The sequence below is a fragment of the Rana temporaria genome, chromosome 12, assembly GCF_905171775.1.
Source record: "Rana temporaria chromosome 12, aRanTem1.1, whole genome shotgun sequence".
NCBI classification, from domain to species: Eukaryota; Metazoa; Chordata; class Amphibia; order Anura; family Ranidae; genus Rana; species Rana temporaria.
In genome coordinates this window covers 2,646,532-2,664,031 of record NC_053500.1, presented here as the reverse complement: position 1 = coordinate 2,664,031, position 17,500 = coordinate 2,646,532, and the positions used below count along the sequence as shown (strand labels likewise).

General features: G+C 48.1%; 1 protein-coding gene across 1 annotated transcript in view; it reads right to left on the bottom strand.

The window, feature by feature from the left end:
* Positions 1-7,139: 7,139 nt before the first annotated feature.
* Positions 7,140-17,500, bottom strand: part of NOL11 (nucleolar protein 11) — a 26,857-nt gene continuing 16,496 nt past the window's right edge. Inside the window, exons 10-18 of the mRNA XM_040329773.1 lie at positions 16,839-16,918; positions 15,438-15,509; positions 15,170-15,354; positions 14,880-15,005; positions 13,323-13,556; positions 12,126-12,204; positions 10,103-10,195; positions 8,562-8,669; positions 7,140-7,399 (exon numbers count right to left, since the gene is read on the bottom strand). Of these exons, the coding sequence (XP_040185707.1) occupies positions 7,283-7,399; positions 8,562-8,669; positions 10,103-10,195; positions 12,126-12,204; positions 13,323-13,556; positions 14,880-15,005; positions 15,170-15,354; positions 15,438-15,509; positions 16,839-16,918 (1,094 nt within the window). The 3' untranslated portion in view covers positions 7,140-7,282. The remainder of the gene's footprint in view (positions 7,400-8,561; positions 8,670-10,102; positions 10,196-12,125; positions 12,205-13,322; positions 13,557-14,879; positions 15,006-15,169; positions 15,355-15,437; positions 15,510-16,838; positions 16,919-17,500) is intronic.

Genomic DNA, 17,500 nt, shown 5'->3' with positions numbered 1-17,500 from the left:
TGGGGACTCTCTGGGCATTTTAATAAAAAAATAAACATTTATATAAAAAAAAAAGGGGGGGGGGTTGCCACATGGGGCCCTGGGGACCTCTGAGCCCTTTAATAAAAAAAATATATAAATAAAAATTTATAAAAAAATAAATAAAAAAAGAGGGGGTTGCCATCCAGGGCCATGGGGGCCTCAGAGCCCCTTAAAGGTGTACTGCCTGTACCCCCCTGATGGCGGCCCTGTGTGTACACACGGGTAAAAATGCACATTTAAGGCCTGAAGGTAAGTTACGCCCCCCGAGATATGATATATTCACTGAAAGCAGAGACCCTGAAAAATAAAATGGCGGTAGATGTAAAAAATAAAAATCATTTAACCACTTCCATACCGGGCCTATTCTGGTACTCCTTTCCTACATGTAAAAAATCATCATTTTTTTGGGCTAGAAAATTACTCAGAACATTATATATATATATATATATATATATATATATATATATATATATATATATATATATGGCTTTTTTTCAGCAGCAACGTGGGGAACGCAGTCCTCCTGTATGTAATAATAATAGCAAGGGGTGCTGGGGTGTGCTGCAGGGTATTGATGCTCACTGCTGGGGATCTATTTTTGCTGGGGGGTCTTTTGCTGCTGGTGGGGGACCTATTGTTGCTGGGGGGGGGGGTGCCAGTTGTTGCTGAAAGAGATCTACTGTTGGGGGAAGGGTCTATTGTTGATGGAAGCCAGAGAGACTATTAATGCTGGATGTACGGAGATCTGCTGATGCTGTCGGCAGAGGCGGACTGACCATTGAGTCACTCGGGCACTGCCCGAGGGCCCCATCAGGGTAGCCAGGCTCAATAAAACCAGGGACAGTATGTAAAAATCTGTGTTTTTTTTTACATCTGTCCCTGATATGTCCGAAACTGACATGCTTTTGATGTGAAAATCCTGAGATTTTAGCTGCCCCACCTCTGCACTGCCTCCTGGCTTGGTGGCCATCTGTAAGCCCCAGGGGCCCCATAATCTTCTATTGCCCGGGGGCCCCATAATCTTCTATTGCCCGGGGGCCCCATAATCTTCTATTGCCCGGGGGCCCCATAATCTTCTATTGCCCGGGGGCCCCATAATCTTCTATTGCCCGGGGGCCCCATAATCTTCTATTGCCCGGGGGCCCCATGAGTTGTCAGTCCGCCCCTGGCTGTCGGGAGTCTATTGTTGTGGGTGGTCCATTGTTGATAGGGGGATTTATTTTACTGCTTTTCTTGATATCATTACCAAATTCTATACAAATTACTTAGTGTCACAAAATGATACTTGGTTCTGTATTGTCTAAAAGGGGCGGTACTGGGAGGTGGGTAGGGGGCGGAGAAAAGGGGTGACTTGGAAAGGGGGAGTTCCTGCACCCATTGTTTGAGAAAAAAAGCCCTGTATATATATATTTATCAGACACCCTAAGGAATAAAATGGCGGTCATTGCAACTTTTTATCTCGCACGGTATTTGCGCAATCATTTTTCAAACGCCTTTTTTTGGGAAAATTAAAAAAAACAAAAACAGTAAAGTTAGCCCATTATTTTTATATAATGTGAAATATAAAGTTACGCAGAGTAAATAGACACCTAACACGTCACGCTTTAAAATTGCGCACACTCGTGGAATGGCGCCAAACTTCGGTACTTAAAAATCTCCATAGGTGACGCTTTAAATTTCATTTTTTACAGGTTACCAGTTTAGAGTTATGCCGCGACCGTTTTTCGGGTTCTAAAAAAAGTTTTTTTTTTTTAACCCGATCATTAAAACGGCCTTGCCCACACACGATCGTGAAAAATAAACGCTCTAGCAAAGCGCGGTTGCGTACAACACTTACGACGGCACTATAAAGGGGAAGTTCCATGCGGATGGCGCCACCCTTTGGGCTGCTTTTAGCTGATTCCGTGTTAGTAAAAGACGATTCGCGCTTTTCTGTCTGTTACAGCGTGATGAATGTGCGATCTCCATTACGAACGCTAGTTTTACCAGAACGAGCGCTCCCGTCTCATAACTTGCTTCTGAGCATGCGCGGGATTTTCACGTCGTTAAAGCCCACACACAACCTTTTTTTACAACCATAAAAATAGAGCATGTTCGAAATTTTTAACGTCCATTTTTTTAGATCGTGAAAAATGCTCTGGAGCCCACACACAATGGCGTTAAAGAAAAAAAAAAATCACACGGTCCTGTGTACGCGGCATAACATGAGGAAGTCTAGTGATAGAATTATTGCTCTCGCTTTAACGCACGTGGCGATACCTCACATGGCGGGACTTATATGTGTTCGCTTCTGAGCGCGAGCCTCCGAGGACAGGGGTGTTTTAAATTTATTTTTTATTTTTACACTTTAAAAAAAAAAAAGTTTTTAGGATCACTTTTATTCCTATTACAGGAAATGTAAACATCCCTTGTAATTGGAATCACTGTGACAGGTCCTCTTTATGGAGAGAGGCGGGGTCAATAAAAAGTCACGGTCTCATGCTTACCAGCCGCGATCGTGGCTTTGTTTACATCTGGGGCCCGGGCGTGACGTCATAACGTTGTGCCCGGGCCTTCGACGGTCATGACTGGTGACCATCTGGGCTTATCTCTGGGGTCCCCTTGGTGATCATCTACTGGTCATACTGGTTCCATTCTATAGCACTGTACAGCTTCTAGCGGTGCTTATCTCTGGGGTCCCTTAGGTGATCATCTACTGGTCTATATTGGTACCTGTGTACTGGTTCCATTATATAGTGCTACACAGCTTCTAGTGGGGCTGATCTGTGGGATCCCTTCAGGGATCATCTACTGGTCTGTACTGGTTCCATTCTATCACGGTGTACAGCTTCTAGCAGGGCTGATCTCTGGGGCCCAGATGGCACAACGTTATGACGTCACGCCCAGGCCCCAGATGTAAACAAAGCCGCGATCGCGGCTGGTAAGCATGAGACCGTGACTTTTTATTGACCCCGCCTCTCTCCATAAAGAGGACCTGTCACACACATTTCCTATTACAAGGGATGTTTACATTTCTTGTAATAGGAATAAAAGTGATAATAAAAACTGTTTTTTTTTTTTTTTAAAGTGTAAAAATCAAAAAATAAAATTAAAACGCCCCTGTCCCCCGTGGCTCGCGCTCAGTAGCGAACACATATAAGTCCCACAATGTGAGGTGTCGCCGCGTGCGTTAAAGCGAGAGCAATAATTCTAGCACTAGACCTCCTCATGTTATGCCGCGTACACACGACCGTTTTTCGGGTTCTAAAAAATTAAGTATTTTTTTTTTTTATGTCATCGTGTGTGGGGCTCCAGAGCATTTTTTCACAAGCTAAAAAATGGCCATTAAAAGTTTCGAACGCGCTCTATTTTCTCACAACGTTTTTAACGTTGTCGTTTTTAAGGTTGTAAAAAAAGGTAGTGTGTGGGCTTTAACAACGTGAAAATCCCGCGCATGCTCAGAAGCAAGTTATGAGACGGGAGCTCTCGTTCTGGTAAAACTAGCGTTCGTAATGGAGATCGCACATTCATCACGCTGTAACAGACTGAAAAGCGCAAATCGTCTTTTACTAACAAGGAATCAGCTAAAGCAGCCCCAAGGGTGGCGCCATCCGCATTGAACTTCCCCTTTATAGTGCCGTCGTACGTGTTGTACGTCACCGCGCTTTGCTAGAGCATTTTTTTCCCCCCGATCGTGTGTAGGCAAGGCCGTTTTAACGATCGGGTTGAAAAAAAAACTTTGCGCGGGTCGGGGGTCCAATCGGGACCCCCTCCACTGCGTGCGGCGGGCGGCTTACCTCGGGGAGCGATCCGGGATGACGGCGCGGCTATTCGTTTATAGCCGCTCCGTTGCGATCGCTCCCCGGAGCTGAAGAACGGGGAGAGCCGTATGTAAACACGGCTTCCCCGCGCTTCACTGTGGCGGCGCATCGATCGTGTCATCCCTTTTACACCCCCCGTACTGTTGTAAACACACACTAGGTGAAGCCTAACACGTTCAGCGCCCCCTGTGTTTAACTCCCAAACTGCAACTGTCATTTTCACAATAAACAATGCAATTTAAATGCATTTTTTGCTGTGAAAATGACAATGGTCCCAAAAATGTGTCAAAATTGTCCGAAGTGTCCGCCATAATGTCACAGTCACGAAAAAAATCGCTGATCGCCGCCATTAGTAGTAAAAAAAAAAATAATAAAAAAAAATGCAATAAGAATATCCCCTATTTTGTAAACGCTATAAATTTTGCGCAAACCAATCAATAAACGCTTATTGCGATTTTTTTTACCAAAAATAGGTAGAAGAATACGTATCGGCCTAAACTGAGGAAAAAATATTTTTTTTATATATTTTTGGGGGATATTTATTAGAGCAAAAAATAAAAAATATTGAATTTTTTTCAAAATTGTCGCTCTATTTTTGTTTATAGCGCAAAAAATAAAAACCGCAGAGGTGATCAAATACCACCAAAAGAAAGCTCTATTTGTGGGGGAAAAAAAGGACGCCAATCTTGTTTGGGAGCCACGTCGCACGACCGCGCAATTGTCTGTTAAAGCGACGCAGTGCCGAATCGCAAAACCTGGCCTGGGCATTTAGCTGCCTAAAGGTCCGGGGCTTAAGTGGTTAATGCATGAAAAAAAGTTTGAAAAATGATTGCACAAATATCGTGCGAGATAAAAAGTTGCAATGACCGCCATTTTATTCCATAGGGTGTCTGATATCTATCTATATATATATAATGTCATACTTACTTCCACTGTCCAGTTTGTTTTGCAGAGTGGCCCCGATCCTCCTCTTCTAGGATCCCTTTCTCCTGTCTCAGCTCCTCCCAGCAATAGCTCACCCCCTCCGGGAAGCTCTTTCCCGAGTTACCCAGTTGTCGTCCATAGACGCCGACTGTATGACTCGGTTCCGCCCCCCCGGGCGGCCACGTCATTAGGTCGGATTGACAGCAGCAGGAGCCAATGGTCCGAGGAAGAGAGGGCATCCGTGAACACTGAACACAGTGTCTCCTGGGAAGCTGTGTGTTCCGCTTATCACAGCAGAAGGAGGAGGAGGCGTGGCTTTTGAAAATGGACGGCCGCGGTTAGGTTACTGGCGTATAAGACGACCCTCAACTTTTAAGAAAAAATTCAGGGGTTAAAAAGTCGTCTTATACGCCGGAAAATACGGTAATCGGCCAGTAACATAATCGGGGTTAAAAAAAAAAGTTCGCCTTTTATAGTACGAAAAAGCAAATCGCTACTGTAAATATTATTTGCTCTTTTTGTACTTATTTTTTTTTTAACCCCCCCATTATGTAACTAAATATCTCAGGCCGGGGTCACACCTCTGTGTTTTTTGGTGCTTTTTGCAAAAACACACTACAGATCATTTACATGTCTTCCTTTGGGACACGTTCACATCCAGGATTATTTTTCAGCTGCTGCGTATTTGGAAAGGAACGGGGAGTTTTTAACGCAAAACGGCGCTATTTTGTTTTTTTTTGGTTCAATAGACTTCAATGGAGAAACTGCAGAAAAGCGTGGAATGTGTTTTTGCAGGAATTTGTGTTATGTAATCTGCCCGGCAACAAATTGGCCCAAAAAAATGTAAAAATGCAATTTTTTTTAAGGCTATTATCCGATTAATCGAAAAAATAATCGGCCAACTAATCGTTTATGAAAATAATCGTTCGTTGCAGCCCTAGACACTACAAATGGAATATCAGTATTAAGGGAGGGAGAAAAAAAAAAGAACCCCCCTTTGGGTTAGGACTTTATAGGTAACTCTGCACATATCAGTAGTACATACCGACGTGTGGAGTATACGTGTTCTTTCATATACCCAGAGGTTCCGTTTTTAACACAGGCGTCTGGCTCGTGGAGCAATTCCACATACATTCAGACCTGTTTACACTTTCCGTTTTTTTTCTTCCTTTTCTAAAGTGCTCTGTATCTGCTATGTCCATCGGATCGAGGCCTGGTGTTCTCTTTATGCAGTGTTTAACTATGAATCACAAGATGGCGCCCAGACGAAAACGAGGTCCTGTTGCCATCCTGCAGTATAAAGGTGATGGTTCAGCACGTCATCCGTGCCCCTGGAAGACGTCACGTATGACGAAACATGTAGGGCGGAGCTACGCACTGACGCCATTACGCCCCAGGTGACCCCGATACACGAGTGTCCGTTTTGTTTGCTTTTATGCTTGCCGGCTATTTTTAATGTAATTATGCAGTTGTATTCCCCTTGAAATTTTTAAAGCATTAAAGGCTTTTTTACTGAATTTATTACACTATTGTGCCTTGTTTTTTTTCCCCACACACGGCGGAGTGACACCCCAGATCAGAGTTCCAGCTCCCTGTCCATTGAGTATCACGGAGATCCGAAACGAACGCAGAGATTCTGGTGGCACAGGAGATCCATCTGTCCCCGCACAGACCTCGCTATTCGTGGGGGGTTCACCGCTTCCGGTAAGGACACTCACACAGAGAGGGGGATTTTATCTTCATATCTCCTCTTCCCCCTCCTTTATTCCTTTGGTGAAGGTGGAAGACCCCTGGATCTGATCTTCTCATTGGACTTGCTTCCTCTCATCAGTGCTTTTTCCTTTATTTGTGTATGGACTCAATGCATTTTTGCTGTTTTTTCACTTTTTTTCCAGACGTCACTTCTTTGAATGCTTGTATTATAAGTGCAACTTTTATTTTTTACAACCATAAAGTCCCAAGCAAGGGAGGGGGGGGGGGGGTTCTTATTTTCTCTCATGGGATGTGGTGACAACTCACTGATCTGAAATGGTGAAATTTGTATCCCCCCCCCCCCAATAAAAGACCACCACAGATCCTCTCACTTTTTAAAGACATTTCTACTCTCACAAAATCAGCTTCCCAGAACTCCACTACATACCGGGACACGGAAGTGAAATGTGGATTTCCGTAGCTTTGGATGAGAAGATTCTGAATTACCCCAGGAAACCAGTTATTTCCACAATTCTCAATATCATGGCAGAGCCCACCTACAGGAGCCAATCACAGAGTACCGCGTTCCTCAGCGCTCTTCCCAGGGTACTGGCCAACATTTCAGTATAGAATAGCGGCCTACAAAGGACTAGAGATGTCCAATGAGAACGAGGTCATTACACAGAGACACACAAGGCGGAGTGAGTTAAGAAATAAACATTTTTTTTGTTCAACAAATACAAAGATCTTCTGACAAAGTCTTCTCCTGTTCACATGTCACAGAGGGAAGGCATCCAATCAGGACATCCCCCGTGTGTGCACAAACTGCACCAATGTCCGCCATATCAATAAAGTTCCAGAATTTCAATAGAATATCTCCCGAGGCTCTCACAAGGCCTCTGTAAGCTCTGCAGGTCTGATAAACTTCCTTCGATCTTGTTCAGCTCCGAGTACAACTTCATCTGCAGAAGAGGAAAAACAGTCAACACCGAGACAGCCAACAGAGCCAGGAGACTCCACCCCCGCAGAGTCCGGACACTCCACCCCTGCACACACCCATACCCCCGGCAGGGCCCCACACGACTCCACCCCTGGCCCATACCCCCGGGAGAGCCCACACTGCCACCCCACACAACTCCACCCCAGGCAGGGCCCCACACCCATACCCCCGGGAGAGCCCACACTGCCGCCCCACACGACTCCACCCCAGGCTGGGCCCCACACGACTCCACCCCTGGCCCATACCCCCGGGAGAGCCCACACTGCCACCCCACACAACTCCACCCCAGGCAGGGCCCCACACCCATACCCCCGGGAGAGCCCACACTGCCGCCCCACACGACTCCACCCCAGGCTGGGCCCCACACGACTCCACCCCAGGCCCATACCCCCGGCAGGGCCCACACGACTCCACCCCAGGCCCATACCCCCGGCAGGGCCCACACAGCCACCGCACGCGACTCCAACCCCCGGCAGGGCCCACGCGACTCCAACCCCTGGCAGGGCCCACACAGCCAGCACACTCCAACCCCCGGCAGGGCCCACACAGCCAGCACACTCCAACCCCCGGCAGGGCCCACACAGCCAGCACACTCCAACCCCCGGCAGGGCCCACACAGCCAGCACACTCCAACCCCCGGCAGGGCCCACACAGCCAGCACACTCCAACCCCCGGCAGGGCCCACACAGCCAGCACACTCCAACCCCCGGCAGGGCCCACACAGCCAGCACACTCCAACCCCCGGCAGGGCCCACACAGCCAGCACACTCCAACCCCCGGCAGGGCCCACACAGCCAGCACACTCCAACCCCCGGCAGGGCCCACACAGCCAGCACACTCCAACCCCCGGCACGGCCCACACAGCCAGCACACTCCAACCCCCGGCAGGGCCCACACAGCCAGCACACTCCAACCCCCGGCAGGGCCCACACAGCCAGCACACTCCAACCCCCAGCAGGGGGTGGAGCAAACATACACACTGTCCAGTGATCCATCACAATTCATTAGTCATCAGAAATCCCAACTTTGTGCAAATAATAAAATTGCTGCCAACACTCTAAAAAGCGGATGTCACCCACGGCCCCAAGAATCAGGGGGCCCCCAATCCACACACTGCTACACACCTGTTGACGAACGCATTTCTGGAGCTTCCGAAGCAGTGGTTTGGCTTTGGGCAGCAACACCAGGACGGTGAAGTTGGCATCAAGAAGAAGATTCATCCAGTCTATTACCTGAAGGAAAGAACACAGTTCATGAGATACAATCTTCTTTACAACAAAGGACGGCGACATGGAATATCATTTCAGTCATCACAATACAGGCCCAAGTCTGACAAAATGTCTTCCTCCTATTCTAATGCCACCAGAAGTCCTTAATACCGAGGGGCACTTACACCCCTTTCCTGCCCAGGCCAATTTTCAGCTTTCTGCACTGTCGCTGTTTAAATGACAATTGCGCGGTCGTGCTACACTGCACCCAAACAGGATTTTTATCATTTTGTTCCCACAAATAGAGATTTATTTTGCTGATATTTGATCACCTCCGCGGTTTTTATTTTTTGCCAAACAAATAAAAAAGTTATTCTTTTGTTTCTGTTATAAAATGTTGTAAATAAGTAAGATTTCTCTTTCACCGATGTGCACAAATAGGGCGGCACTGACGATGAGAACTGGTAGGTGGCACAGATATGCAGCACAGAAAGTCTTCAACAACGGCTACTTATTGGTGGCACTGCTGGGCCCTGATATGCAGCACTGATAAATGGCACTGATAGGCATCCCTTGTGGCACTTGCAGGCATTGTGGGTGGGCACTGATTTGCAGCTGCCTGGGCACAGATTGGCATTTCCCTGGTGGTCAGGGGTGGCATAACTGGTGGTCCAGTGTGATGGCGATGTCTGGTGGTCCCGGAGGCATTTTAGTGGTCCTGGGCGGGCTTCCGAGGGGGGGTGCGCTGATAAACAATCAGCACAGACCCCCCCGTCAGGTGAGCAGCCGACCGGCTCTCCTTTACTCCCATCTGTCAGACGCAAGTGAGGAAAAGCCGATCAAGGCTCTTCCTGTTTACATCGTGATTGGACACGGCTGATTACGTGGTAAAGAGCCTTCGTTGGAGGCTCTTTACCAAAATCGGTGTTGCGGTGTGTCAGACTGACATCCCGCATCACCGATCGCCGCTACGGGCGCGCGGCGGCTGCGATCCCGCTGGATGTCATATGACGCCCAGTCAGGATAACTGAACCACCGCCCGGCCGTCATTCTGCCATAGGGCGGACAGGAAGTGGTTACATGACTGCTTATTATAAGGGCCACTCCACCCAAAATGGGTACAAGGCCTAGATCCAGGATTCTAAAATATCGATTTTCTAAATCCATCCCCAAATAGTTACCTTAGCCTTTATAGCAGAAGTAAATTACACTTTGTGCTGTATGAATAGGAACCTCGCAAAAAATTCTCTGTGCAGCAGCTCCCCGGCCACCCCAATACTTACCTGAACCCCCTCTGGATTCAGACAACAACCCCCTAACTGGAAATACCAAATCACATGTATGGGGGGGGGCCACACTGCCGCAATACATGTGCAATAGGCGGTACTGAAGTGGTTAAGGAACATTTATTTGGTGCAGCCAGCAATTAAATTACACGTTGATACAAACGCACATACCTGGGTGATGGAGAGATCCTCCTGTCCAGGAAGGCTCAGTGTGATCTGCTGGACGCACGTCTTGTACAGGAAATGCAGATAGCTCAGGAACAGCTATGTGTGGGGAAAGAAAGAAAATAATAGTAATAACTAAAAGAAAGGAATGTATAGTAACAACACAAAGCCATCTGGCAATAAACACTTTAGATTTCTGTTCTTTTAATAATTTTTAACGCCATGTCCGACCCCTCCTCCAACGCTGTCATCTGGGAGACACAGGTCCAGTAGGGACCATCCAGAAAGCGCAGAGTCACTCGTGAATGCGCAGTAGGGAACCAGGCTGTGAAGCCGCAAATCTTCCCTTCCTGGATGAGTCGATCCGAAGATTGACTTTGAGTGCCGACATCGCGGGCTCCCTGGACAGGCAAGGGCCCATATATTAAAAGTCAGCAGATGCTAAATTTTTAGCGGCTGACTTTTAATTTCACTTTAATCACAAACCCACCGGGCACCTAAACCCCCTTCCTAACCAGACCAATTTTCAGCGTTCTCACATTTTGAATGACAAATACTCAGTTATGCAACACTGTACTCATATGAAATTGTTGTCCTTTCCCATTACACTTTTGTGAGGCACTGATGGGCATTGTAGTGGCATGGATGTGGCACGGATGAGAACTGATGTCACATGGATGAGCACCAATGTGGCACGGATGAGCCATGAATGGGTATGGGGATGGATGAGTCATGGACGGAGCATGGATGGAGATGGAATGGACGGAGCATGGATGGAGATGGAATGGACAGAGCATGGATGGAGCACGCATGGAGCGAGCATGGATGGAGCAGGAATGGACAGAGCATGGATGGAGATGGAATGGACAGAGCATGGATGGAGATGGAATGGACAGAGCATGGATGGAGATGGAATGGACAGAGCATGGATGGAGATAGAATGGACAGAGCATGGATGGAGATGGAATGGACATAGCATGGATGGAGATGGAATGGACAGAGCATGGATGGAGATGGAATGGACAGAGCATGGATGGAGATGAAATGGACAGAGCATGGATGGAGATGGAATGGACAGAGCATGGATGGTGATGAAATGGACAGAGCATGGATGGAGATGGAATGGACAGAGCATGGATGGTGATGAAATGGACAGAGCATGGATGGTGATGGAATGGACAGAGCATGGATGGAGATGGAATGGACAGAGCATGGATGGAGATGGAATGGACAGAGCATGGATGGTGATGGAATGGACAGAGCATGGATGGAGATGGAATGGACAGAGCATGGATGGAGATGGAATGGACGGAGCATGGATGGAGCACGCATGGATGGAGCAGGCATGGATGGATGGAGCACGCATGGAGCAAGCACGGATGGAGCGAGCATGAATGGAGCGAGCACGGATGAAGCATGACTGGAGCGAGCATGGATGAAGGATGCCTGGAGCGAGCATGGATGAAGCATGCCTGGAGCGAGCATGGATGAAGCATGCCTGGAGCGAGCATGGATGAAGCATGCCTGGAGCGAGCATGGATGAAGCATGCATGAAGCGAGCATGGATGAATGGATAAGACAAAGATGGAGCATGGATGGATGAGTCATGGGTGGTGGATGGATGGATGAGCCATGGATGAGCACAGATCAGCACTGTGGGAACTTCAGATTCAGCCCACAGCGCTGCTGCACGTGGCTCCCTCCTCACATGCTTTACCGATCAACGTCAGGAGAGGGGAGGGGAGGAGCAAAGCTGAACATGCTCCAGTTTGTTTACAAATCATTGGATGGCGTGATCACGTGGTAAAGGGGCGCCGTCATTGGCAGAATCTTGGAATATATGTCACAGTACGCCCTCTAATTGGATTGTATGTAGAGAAAAGCCATGTGCTGCTCAGCAGGGTGTTAAAGCAAACCTGACACTTCACAATGAATAGTGAAAAGACAAACTTGCTTTACACTGATTACCAAGCCTGTCCCTTTCAGGAGGCGTTCATCCAATCCAAAGTCCCCCAGACGCAATACTCACTAGGACTTGGTCAGACGTCAGGTCCTTCAGATGCGGCAGGAGGTAGGTCTCGCTATACGCTGTAGACAGGATTGTGTTCCTGGATTCACAAACATTAAGGAAACAAACGATTGGGAAATGTACCCCTCCCCCTCCTCCACCCTCCTAATGCACAGATCACTCACTCCAGAAAGCTGCGCCATTTTTATTTTATTAACTGATTGACTTCCGGAAGATTTAGCCCCCCCCCCTCTTCATGACCAGGCCATATTTGCGATACGGCACGACACATTACTTTGACAATTGCGCAGTCGTGCGATGTTGTAACCAAATCCAATTTTTTCCCCCCCACAAATAGATATTTCTTTTTTTAGTATCTGATCACCTCAGCGGGTTTTATTTTTTGCACTAAAAACACATTTTTTAAATTTCTACTATAAAAAAAAAACATTAAATAATAATAATAAAAAAATATATCTTCATAAATTTAGGCTAATATGTATTCTTCTACAAATTGATGGTTTTCTGCCTAGTCCTCTCCTAATAGAAGGCTAATACCCTAATGTCAAGAATTAGATGCTGTGTCCGTCCATGAACGGAAGAGAAAAATATATATATATTTTTTTTTAAATCCCAATAAGTGTATATTGATTGGTCTGCACAAAAGTTATAGCGTCTACAAACTATGGGATATATACATTTTTTTTTTTACATTCAGGATATATACACTTTTACTTAAAAAATGTTATACTAGAAATGTCAGCGATTTCTAGCAGGACTGCGATATTGCGGTGGACAGACAACTTTCAAGTCGCAGCATACAGACTTAACCTGCTCTGTAATGGTTTTGCACAGAGCAGCCCAGATCCTCCTCTTCACAGGTCCCTCGCCGGCTCTCTTGGCCCCCCCCCCCTTCTGTCGAGTGCCCCCACAGCAAGCAGTTTGCGCAGTTCCCCCGGGCATTTCTCAATGGGGGGGGGGGGGGGGGGGCACTTCGACAGGACAGCGGCAATGGAACCGTTCAAAATCTCCCCCAACTCAGAGACTTTGAAAAAGGTTCCTGCACTACTCCCCCCCCCCCCTTTTTTTTATTGCGACGGGCATAGACCTCCGTTACATGAAGCAGCAAATCGCAGCGATCTGCAGGCTTACAGAACATGCTGCACTGGTGTGAACAGGGCTACGAATGGCATATCACAGACTCTACCAGAAGGATACAATATGACGGCTCGTTGGCGGCTGACAGGACAGGCATTGGTCTCTGGATTCTGCGGCACTTTATCGAACGTTTGGACATCGCCGTGGTCTTCCTCCGCACCGCCGGGGCTGAACCCGTTCTGGACGATGCTCCCTGCCGACGGATCCTTCGGCTTTTCCGCTTCATCGGCTCCAATATAAGACTCTGTGGAGGTCGTGTCCAACTTGGCGCAACGCAGGGCATCTTCACCAACACTGGAAGACGGTGTACAGTATTAATACATGACCAGGACAGACGTGTGACACCAATCACCCCAACACAACCTGGGGAAGTATGATTAGGTCTACCCAAGGAAGTCAAAAGATAAAGTACGGCATTTATTGGCGTATAACACTCACTTATCACCCTGAAAATAGCGTGTGCGTGTTATACGCCGATACTGCGATTTGGGCCGCCTCGGAGAGAACGGGGAGGGGGGCGGGACGAGCGCGGTCAGGATACATACAGCGAGAATCTCCTGTTTACTCAGCAGCCTCTGTAATAGGAAGTCCCGCCTCCTGGGCCGGCATTGGACCAGCGTTCTGTCTATCATAGAAGCCGGTCCAGGAGGCGGGACTTTGTATTAAAGAGGCCGCCGAGTAAACAGGAGATTCTCGCTGAATGTAATCCGACGCCGCTCGTCCCGCCCCCATCCCTGAGATGGGCAATGGTGAGGCTGCGGATGGGCATTGATCAGGCTGATTTGATGGGCAATAGTAAGGCTGCGGATGGGCATTGATCAGGCTGCATTAATGGGCAATGGTGAGGCCGCGGATGGGCATTGATCAAGCTGCTTTGATGGGCAATGGTAAGGCTGTGCATGGGCATTGATGGGCAATGGTGAGGCTGCGAATGGGCATTGATCGGGCTACATTAATGGGCAATGGTGAGGCTGCGGATGGGCATTGATCAGGCTTGCATTGCTTCAAAGCTCTTTATTTAAAATTTTTGTTTTTTTCCCTGAAACTAACCCCTTACTATTATTTATTCCAACAGCCTATCACTCAGCCACTCTTAGCAGCGCTTGTCCCCAAATTTCCGGGAACATACACCAATCACATGGCAGAAAGCTCAGGGTCGGGTTTCTGTAGCGGCTGTCAAAGGTGCAGGGCCCAGAGAGTGGCACGCAATGCAAAGAGGCATCGTAGCCGCTGCAGGAGGGGCAGGGAAGCTGCTTGGCACAGATAGGGCCCTGAAGACGCTGCGCCCATAGGGCCCTGAAGACGCTGCGCCGATAGGGCCCTGAAGACGCTGCGCCGATAGGGCCCTGAAGACGCTGCGCCGATAGGGCCCTGAAGACGCTGCGCCGATAGGGCCCTGAAGACGCTGCGCCGATAGGGCCCTGAAGACGCTGCGCCGATAGGGCCCTGAAGACGCTGCGCCGATAGGGCCCTGAAGACGCTGCGCCGATAGGGCCCTGAAGACGCTGCGCCGATAGGGCCCTGAAGACGCTGCGCCGATAGGGCCCTGAAGACGCTGCGCCGATAGGGCCCTGAAGACGCTGCATGACGCAGAATATATGTGGCAGCGCGACTCACCTGAGGAATATCTTCAGACAGGAGCACATAACCATCTCTGGGACATCAATAAACCGGCAGAGACAACGCTGAAGGAGCCGAACATCCGACTTCTCCAGACCGACAGCCATCAAATCTGGACATAAACTGCAATATACAAAAATGTCCGATGAAAATTACACCCACCCCTGCCAAGGCCGACCCCTCCCCTTCATTTACATATACTGACATCTTCCCTCGACTTCTAGAACATAATAATAATTAGCAGCACCGGGTAAACGGTCATGTGACCAGAGACAGCCAATACACACCTGTATGATAACTTGGTTGTTTCCAGGAGCTCAATCAGAGCATTTTGTGGGTAAAACTTGGGGTCACTCCGGCAGCGATCCACCAGGCCTCGCACCATCTTCCCAGCAGCGATCTGGAAATCAGGAAGATCCTGACTGGATATGGCTTTCCGCACAAGAGAGGAGATCTGACTCTCAGAGGCGCTCTGCAGACGACATAGAAGATTAACCATTGTTCAGTGCAGAAGACTTCTCATGTGTCACAGCTTGTTTATGGGGGGTCACCTACCTGGATGTCCGAGAGAGGGATCTGTAACTGACATCCTCCATCACCGATCTCCTGACTCCGCTTCACCCGAGACTGTACAGAAACACCATCAATTAGACAAGAAATAGTCCAGTCCTCTAGGAGAGGAGAGTTATAGAGGAAGGAGCAGAGTCCTCCAGGAGAGGAGAGTTATAGAGGAAGGAGCAGAGTCCTCCAGGAGAGGAGAGTTATAGAGGAAGGAGCAGAGTCCTCCAGCAGAGTATATCAGGAGAGGAGAGTTATAGAGGAAGGAGCAGAGTCCTCCAGCAGAGTATATCAGGAGAGGAGAGTTATAGAGGAAGGAGCAGAGTATATCAGGAGAGGAGAGTTATAGAGGAAGGAGCAGAGTATATCAGGAGAGGAGAGTTATAGAGGAAAGAGCAGAGTCCTCCAGCAGAGTATATTAGGAGAGGTAGAGAGGAAGGAGCAGAGTCCTCCAGCAGAGTATATCAGGAGAGGAGAGTTATAGAGGAAGGAGCAGAGTCCTCCAGCAGAGTATATCAGGAGAGGAGAGTTATAGAGGAAGGAGCAGAGTCCTCCAGCAGAGTATATCAGGAGAGGAGAGTTATAGAGGAAGGAGCAGAGTATATCAGGAGAGGAGAGTTATAGAGGAAAGAGCAGAGTCCTCCAGCAGAGTATATCAGGAGAGTTATAGAGGAAGGAGCAGAGTTCTCCAGCAGTGCAGATCTATAGAGGAAGGAGCAGAGTCCTCCAGCAGAGTATATCAGGAGAGGAGAGTTATAGAGGAAGGAGCAGAGTCCTCCAGCAGAGTATATCAGGAGAGGAGAGTTATAGAGGAAGGAGCAGAGTCCTCCAGCAGAGTATATCAGGAGAGGAGAGTTATAGAGGAAGGAGCAGAGTATATCAGGAGAGGAGAGTTATAGAGGAAGGAGCAGAGTCCTCCAGCAGAGTATATCAGGAGAGGAGAGTTATAGAGGAAGGAGCAGAGTCCTCCAGCAGAGTATATCATAAGAGGAGAGTTATAGAGGAAGGAGCAGAGTCCTCCAGCAGAGGATATCAGAAGAGGAGAGTTATAGAGGAAGGAGCAGAGTCCTCCAGCAGAGTATATCAGGAGAGGAGAGTTATAGAGGAAGGAGCAGAGTCCTCCAGCAGAGTATATCAGGAGAGGAGAGTTATCGAGGAAGGAGCAGAGTCCTCCAGCAGAGTATATCAGGAGAGGAGAGTTATAGAGGACGGAGCAGAGTATATCAGGAGAGGAAAGTTATAGGGGAAGGAGCAGAGTCCTCCAGCAGAGTATATCAGGAGAGGAGAGGTAAATGTAGTAAATGGTGCCAAGCATAGGACAAGTCTAATCTTAATGCAGACATGCTCTGTACAGGAAATGGAAGGCTTTACAGTTCAGAGAGGATTCTGGGTACTCACAGCTTTCTTGGAGTGTTTGGCTTGCAGAGTCTTGCTCGTAGTCAATGCGTCCCAACTTACTATGGGAACGGTTTCCAGAGCTGAAAAAAAAGAAATCCAATGTAAATCCATTCAGAGGCGTCAGTTGGGATATATCCGACACAATGCCGGGAAATTCCAACTGAACATTTGATGGGAGATGAAGCCGAATGTCCTGAGAAAGTCACAATTCCTCGGAATCCTCCGGACACTTATTTGTGGATGTGAATGCAAAAAGACGAGAGCCCCAAATATCTGGAGCGAGTCCAGAAGAACATGAAAAAAAAGGTCCTAAGAAAAAGCCAATCCTGGAATTTATAAAGACAGGCAGAGACAGATTTGGGGAAAGCGTCTCACATGCGTTCTGAGAGTGCGCCAAATTCACGTACCCGCCCAGAACTTGTAGGTGGATTCGGGTTTGGCGCACACTGCACCACTTTTAGAATGCATGAGACAGACTTTGGCAAAATCTGTCTGCACCAGTTTCTCTCTCTGTACACCCTATGAGAGTCGGTCTTAATTAGCGCCTCTCTCCTAACTTTCCGGTACAGTAAAACCTCGGATTGCGAGAATTCCTTCCGGGAATATGCTTAGAATCCAAAACAAAGCAAATTTCCCCATAAGAAATAAAAGAAACGCAAATG